The sequence below is a fragment of the Miscanthus floridulus genome, chromosome 19 (assembly GCF_019320115.1).
Source record: "Miscanthus floridulus cultivar M001 chromosome 19, ASM1932011v1, whole genome shotgun sequence".
In the NCBI taxonomy this organism is placed as follows: Eukaryota; Viridiplantae; Streptophyta; class Magnoliopsida; order Poales; family Poaceae; genus Miscanthus; species Miscanthus floridulus.
The window spans coordinates 20,698,257-20,705,949 of record NC_089598.1 but is presented as its reverse complement, the minus strand read 5'-3'; the positions used below and the strand labels follow the sequence as shown (position 1 = coordinate 20,705,949).

The following is a 7,693-nucleotide window of genomic DNA, read 5'->3' as shown; positions in this document are numbered from 1 at the left end:
CCAGCATATTTTTAACACATAAGCCTGCCAATAGAGGAGCCAGGAAGAGGTAGATGCAGAACTTATACCTGCAGCAACAGAGTCACCACCTTGATCTTCAGCTAGAGTGTTGGCATCCTCGTGGGCTGCAGAATCGCCTTCTCCAGGTATGATTCTGCTGTCTGAAAATTAGGTTGATTCAGATTAATGGTTTTTTTTAATTTATGACATTGAACAACTAAAAGATTTAATCAACAACATGCCAACATGCTATTCAGAACTCACTCATGGATAAGCCAACTTGCTATTTTTATAAGAGCACAAGAAAATGGACAACATGATGATGTTATTTAGCCACGAGCATATTGGATTTGTATTTGTTGGCTAGATCAACATTTCTAACTCATCAGTCATATTCAAGCATATTTTTAACACATCAAGCCTGCCAATAGAGGAGCGAGGAAGAGGCAGATGCAGAACTTATACCTGCAGCAACAGAGTCACCACCTTGATCTTGAGCTAGAGTGTTGGCATCCTCGTGGGCTGCAAAATTGCCTTCTCCAGGTATGATTCCACTGTCTGAGTCTTCTGGAGGTGTACAATTAAGGTCTAGCAAAACAGTTTCTGCCATCTTAGATGAATTGCTCAATTTCACACCCGTTGATGTAGATGATGCAACATTTGATGAGTTGGCTTGGATGCAGAGAACTAGAGGGAGGTCAGCTGGACGGGGGTGATCAGGCTTGGGGAGCTCACCTGGTGATCACGTAGCTCTAATTCTGCTACAAATCCAGTGAGGCTGGGTGGCCAGCGCTGGTGAGCTAGGCACACCGGCGAGTGGCCAGACGTGAAGAAGTGGATCTCGCGCCGGCGCGATGGCTTCCTGGCACTGGCGGGAAGATGCTCCGAGAGAAATTTGAAATCGGAGGTTGCGTTTCTAAGAGAGATTGGAGGTTTCGTTTGAGAGAGAGATTTGAAATTGTTGGTGTGCGTATGTGTAATTGCTTCATGTACTTTATTTGAAATTGTCTTCATAGCTTCATGTACTTTATTTGAAATTGTCTTCATATGCTAGCTGTCACCCGCAAATTGCCTACATTAACTTTATTGGCAGAGGGGCAGAAGTGACTATCTACACCTTACCTTAATCTCTGCTAAAACCTCAAGAACGGCTTACAAATTAGGATGGAGGGAGTGTGTATTCTGAAAGCAAAAGCTTGCGGTAGTTTTCTACTTCTCATTGGCTCATTCCAGTAAGTTGTCGGGACACTCAAGAAGATATGGAAGTGCATCAAACACCAACTCTCTAGGTATGGTGTTATCGAATGATATGTTGCACCACACCTAGAATGCGCTAGTACAACATATCATTCGATTCATAAACTCACGCTCACAACACAGATGGTAAGCAAACAGTTTTCTGGGGAGCCTGAGGCTGAATAAAAATCTTGAGATAATGTTAAAAACTTGCATCTCAAAGCAAACGTAAAAACGTAGCTTCGATCATCCATACAGTAGTGTTACAAACAACTTGTGGTCCATATATTTTTGCATATAGCTTAAGCATAGTAGTTCAAGCTTGACTTTTTCTTCGCCTGGACCTGTACGATTCCTTCATTGAAGTCCTCGTGAGTTACCTGTGCAAGCAAACATCAGGTTAGGAGATCACAATCATCACAAAAATATAAATAAATAAGGCAATAATCAACCTACAGATGTCATCCTCCATCTATCGATGTAAGGGATTGTGGTGCTACCACATTTGCAAAGCAAATATAATGGAATTGTACATATGGAGGAGCGGAAGGCTCACCTCTGTAGCATCGCGCCGTAGAGCGAGCATACCAGCTTCTACACAAACTGCCTTTAGCTGTGCTCCGTTGAAGTCATCTGTTGAACGAGCCAATTCTTCAAAGTTGACATCGGGATTTACATTCATTTTCCTTGAATGAATCTACAGAGCACCATACAGAACACATTAGTTGGTAAATGGCCTACTGAGTAAAGCAAAAACATCATTCATTGATAAACTTCAGCAAATTGAACATAAGTTGTGGAGACCAACTTGCAAGATTCTAGCTCTTGCTTCTTCAGATGGGTGAGGGAATTCAATCTTTCGGTCCAACCGTCCAGATCGCATCAGAGCAGGGTCAAGGATGTCAGCTCGGTTCGTTGCAGCTATGACCTTTATTCTCTCATCGCTGCTGAATCCATCCAGTTGATTCAGTAATTCCAACATAGTTCGCTGAACTTCTCTATCACCGCTAACTTCACTGTACCAAGAGAACAAAATTATGGAGCGTACATCAGATATGCTTCTTCGCAATAAGAATGATTTGTTTACACTAAATTGAAACATATAAAGTGTTCTCCTTTCTGTGATCCTGTGCAGCCGATTAACATTTTCATCTCATAAAGAGTATCATCAGCCAAAACAAGAATAAAACCGTGCAAGGGCTGAAATGTCATAAAAGACATACCTATCAAAACGCTTGGTGCCAATGGCATCTATCTCATCAATAAATATAATACAAGGAGCCTTCTCTTTGGCAAGCTGGAACGCATCCCGTACAAGCTTTGCTCCATCACCAATAAACATCTGAACCAGCAAGAGCACTGTTACTACCCTACTCGAAAGTATAAACTATGCTCAAGATAACATCAGAATAAACAGATTTTGCATGGCAAAGCAATATCTCCAATGTCTTCAATGAAAATGCTCCAAATGGTCAGTGTTAGTCATACAACAACAACAACAACAACATAGCCTTTCAGTCCCAAGCAAGTTGGGGTAGGCTAGAGTTGAAACCCACCAAGAGCCCCAAGTCACGGTTCAGCCACTTAAATAGCTGCTTTCCAAGTACTCCTATTCAAACATAGATCTCTAGGTATATCCCAAGCTTTCAAATATCTTTTTATTGCCTTCCCCCATGTCAATTTCGGTCTTCCTCTATCTCTCCTCATATTATTAGCTTGGCTTAGGACTCCACAATGCACTGGTGCCTCTGGAGGTTCTCCTTTAGACATGGCCAAACCACCTCAACCGATGTTGGACAAGCTTTTCTTCAATTGGTGCTATCTCTAGGCGATCACGTATATCATCGTTCCGAACTCGGTCCATTCTTGTCTGAGTGCAAATCCATCGCAACATACGCATTTCTACAACACTCAGTTGTTGAACATGTCGAATCTTTGTAGGCCAACATTCTGCTCCATACAACATAGCCGGTCTAATCGCCGTTCTATAAAACTTGTCTTTTAGCCTTTGTGGTACCCTCTTGTCATAGAGAATGCCACAAGCTTGTCGCCACTTGATCCACCCTGCTTTGATTCTATGGCTAACGTCCGCATCAATATCCTCATCCCTCTGTAGCATCGATCCCAGATACCGAAAGGTATCCTTCTTAGGCACTACTTGACCTTCCAAACTCACATCTCCCTCCTCCTGTACAACTCCGCCAAAGTCGCATCTCATGTATTCGGTTTTAGTTCTGCTCAATCTAAAACCTTTAGACTCAAGGGTCTGCCGTCATAACTCTAGTTTCATATTTACTCCCGCCTAGCTTTCGTTTCAGTGTTAGTCATACAATAGACTAATATTTTAGTTAAACCAATGCAATTTTTATTTCCAAATCCAATTATACAATATAGAGACAACGAATGGTCTACAAAATCCTGACAATTCATCAAGTGTGTCATATAACTGACTAAGGCCCTGTTTGGTTGGGCTTTTGGCTTTGGCTTTTGGCCCCAAAAGCCAAAAGCCCAACCAAAGGGGCTGCTTTTGGAGGGTGCTTTTTCAGAAGCAGCTGCTTTTCCGTAGTTCATTTTTGAAAGCTGGGTTGACCCTGCTTTTGGCTTTTGGCTTTCTGCTTTTCGAAATTGGTGGAATAAAAAGCTCTTCCATAGTTGTTTCAAGAGAGATAAAGATAAAAGGTATATTTTATACTTGTTTAACCAAACAGCTTTCAGCTTTTCTACAGCTCACAGCCCACAGCAGCTTTTCCACAGCTCACAGCCCACAGCAGCTTTTTCCCACAGCCACAGCTCAACCAAACAGGGCCTAAACTTCAACAAAGACACTTTGAACTGACAAACTCCATAATAACAGAAAGGTGAAATCCATATATCCAATTTCCTCAACAGTAACAATATGGTATGTACAAAAAACTTGACATTCAGGAACGCACTGGCCCTAGACAAGTTAACAAACTATGTTCAGAAGGTAGAAAGCACTAAGACATTCCAAACTTGCTTCTGAGAACCTTGGCAAAAGGAAATATTGCTTTAAGACCAATGCTACGGTACAGGTGACAACTGAAACCAACAAATAACAGTACTCTCTGAAATGGAAACTGAAAAGAACAAAAAAAATATTCATGTACATAAAAAAGGAAATTAACCAGGATGATGCAATGAAATAATGAAGCTATGCAGAAAGCCAACAATAACTCCAGGAATGAACAAAGAGGAACAGAAGTTGAAATATAGATATGGTAACATGAAATGGGGCAGCAGTGTACGACAGGATTCATGTCAGATAAAAAAATCTTATCATTGAAAAGACTGCAGGCGCAGCGATATAACAAACACATAAAAAAAAGGAAAGGGAACAAAACTTCTCAAGTAAACTGATTACCTGCACAAGTTGTGGACCAGCTAATTTCAGAAACGTTGCATTCGTTTGTGCAGCACATGCACGCGCCATGAGTGTCTTGCCAGTTCCTGGCGGTCCATACAAAAGAACTCCTTTTGGAGGACGAATACCCAACTTCTGGAACCGGTCTTTATGTGTCATGGGCAGTACAATTGCCTCTACAAGCTCTTGAATCTAAATTCGAGCACATAAGATTCAAAGGATACAAGTAATACATAAGCAACAGTACATTATTCATTTCTTATGTAAGACTGATGCAACTTACCAGCTCATTTCCTAAAGAGCAATTTGATAAATAGGGAACTAACAAAGTTTCAACATTCACTCAGTAAAATACCTGCTTTTCAAGACCTCCAATGTCATTATAATCTTCAGTTGGCTTTTCATCAACCTCCATTGCCTTCACTCGTGAATCATACTCTGATGGCAACGTATCTAGTATAAGGTAGCTATCTTTATTGACTCCTACCAGATCACCAGGCTTTAGCTTATCAGGGTCCACTAGCCCAACAACAGGAAGGAATATAGTCTGCAATCATCAAGACAAGAAACGAAGATTTTGCAGCGGTGAGTTTGATTCCTTAAACTCAAGAGTCATGACCATACATAAAAGGTAGTTCATAAAATATTTCGTTGCTTTAAATTATCAACCATGATTTGACAGGAGATGTGGAAGAATAGGAATTAAGACAAAGTAAACTATACACAATCCCATACGGCCACACCTGCAAGCTCAGGCAGGTGAACACAGAAGAAAAGATGTTGTATTAACAGCACAATGTGACAGCTGGGGGCAAGCATATTACAGAACTGTTTCTTTAGCAAAAAAAGACTTGGCCAATTATGACTGCTTTAACATATTTCGCTTTACAGTATACAATTCTTTACTGGAATAACCCGTAAACCAGAACCATTACAGCCATAAAGTTGTTATTCAGGTCAGACATGACAACACGTCAATACCTAATGAGTTATGATTTAAAACAAAAACTGAGTATCTGGATCAAAAGTAGTACAAACATAACCCAAATGTCTTATATGACTATTATCCTGGGTACCCAATACATACCCCCCTTGACTACCTTTTTCACATGTGCGTTAGCAACAACAAAATGTTGGTTGTACTTTTGATATAGAATCTACTGTACTATATTTTCATGTGATAAATCTTCACTGTATGCATATTAGTGGTCAAAGATTTAGAAAGTGGATTGCATACAGTATATGGACACAAGAAAAAAAAGAGAGAACAGAAAAAGACATGACCCTGATGAGCAGAGAATAGATTGCTCACTTGTCTTGTGGAGGTCTTCAGAACAACACATTTTCCTTTCCTTTGTGTGTCTAAATCAATGTTAGCACCATCCTCCTCAGCTTCATCCTCATGGTTCATTTCCAAGATCTAAAACAGTTGAAGAAAAGGGCAAACCATATGTGAGTAACCCATAAACAAAAAAATGATGTACAGGCACCCTGCCTGACAAATACCAAATAATAAGGAATGGCAGGGTTCCAGATTCTCATTGAAATGTTTTGGATCCATATTCCCTTCAAAAATGTTGCTCTGATGAATTAGAATCACTTCGTAGAACTGTTTGGCTAGCTCGTTGGATTCTTGAAACTAGAACTAAAATTAGGAGAATGGTTTTTTGGACTACTACAAAAACGAGAATGGGTTCCAAGTGATTCTCCCAAAAACATTTCTCTCTTTGTGGCGTTTGGCGAAGCGATTCTAGTAATCCTACTGAGAATCTGAAACGTTTCTCACTGCCAAACACACCCATAGTTATCATCATCTCTAAAGGACGAGGAGTGCAGCACAGTAAGTTACAATAATACATGTCAGGGTTCATTTAAGACGTGAGATAGCTCCACAGAATCTATAACGCCAACAAATCTTCAAAATATTGTATCTCACGTCTCGGAGATTGGAAATTTTGAAAGCTAAGGTAGTTGAAACAAACCAGTTATCAAGTTCCGAGTTTCTGAATGACTGGATTCCTAACCAGACCACAGTTACTCAAATTAAAGAATCACTGATGTACAAAGACAAACAACCCTAATTAATTTGAAGTGGCTGCACAAGAGGACCTTGTGTTCTGTTCCAAATTAAGTGTGGCCGTGGTGGGTATGAAGATCTAATCTAACATGAATTATAAGGGGACAAACACAATATAATAGCACAAGCAGTTCTATAAGTATGCTATCACACCAAATTATGAGATAATAGACCAAATCATTTTCACTCATTCACTTCCCTGGCCTCAAATTAACCCAAGATAACAACCACACGGAGGGAATTTACAGAGTGGAAGGAAACTGAACCTCAACGATGTTGCCGACGAGGTAAGGCAGCTGCTTGTTGAGCTTAATTTTCTCCTGGTTTTCCTTAATCTTCTCCTTGAACGACTCCAACTCCAGGTTTGTCCGCTGCAACTCGTCCTGTGTGCCGCAGGAGAAAAACCAAACAAACCCCACGGATCAGACGCAAAACCCTAACGCCGAACGAACGAGGATTACAAAGCCGCGGGGACAGCACGCGGGGATCTGATCTAGGATTGGGCTCGCTCACCTTGAGGACACGGGTCTCGTTGTCGAGGAGGCGGGAGGCCCGGATGATGTCCTCCGTGGACATGGAGGCGAGCTGGTCGTCCTCCGCGTCGTCCACAGCCATCGCCGCCGCCGGGGCCGGGGCGCCGGATGACGACATCGCCGGCGGAGTAGGGTTTCGGAGTTGGAGCTGTCGACGAGAAGACGCGAGTAGCGAGAACGAGAGAGTTCGGTTTGTTCTGCGTTTTTCTTTCGCGAGCCAAAGCGTGGCTGTATACTCCTCCGTATATAAAAGTTGTATCAGGTCTGGCCTTCGAAGTCAAAGTTTAATCAAAATTCATAAAAATATATACTCCCTCCGATTTCATAAACAATGTCGTTTCAAAGCTGTCTTAAGTTAAATATTTTAAATTTTGATTATAAATAAAAAAATTAGTTATGTTTTAAAAAATAAAAATGATGTAGGTAGATTTATCTCGAAATGTAGTTTCATAAATATATATAGAA

General features: G+C 40.9%; 1 protein-coding gene across 1 annotated transcript; it reads right to left on the bottom strand.

The window, feature by feature from the left end:
- Positions 1 to 1,384: 1,384 nt before the first annotated feature.
- Positions 1,385 to 7,436, bottom strand: LOC136528302 (26S proteasome regulatory subunit 6A homolog). The gene is made up of 9 exons (XM_066521247.1): positions 7,209 to 7,436; positions 6,962 to 7,078; positions 5,931 to 6,038; positions 4,974 to 5,165; positions 4,619 to 4,810; positions 2,460 to 2,578; positions 2,045 to 2,252; positions 1,793 to 1,933; positions 1,385 to 1,616 (listed from the first exon to the last, which is right to left on the bottom strand). The coding sequence occupies exons 1-9, from the start codon at positions 7,344 to 7,346 to the stop codon at positions 1,539 to 1,541; spliced, it is 1,293 nt and encodes a 430-aa protein (XP_066377344.1). The 5' UTR covers positions 7,347 to 7,436; the 3' UTR covers positions 1,385 to 1,538.
- Between the last annotated feature and the right edge of the window lie 257 nt (positions 7,437 to 7,693).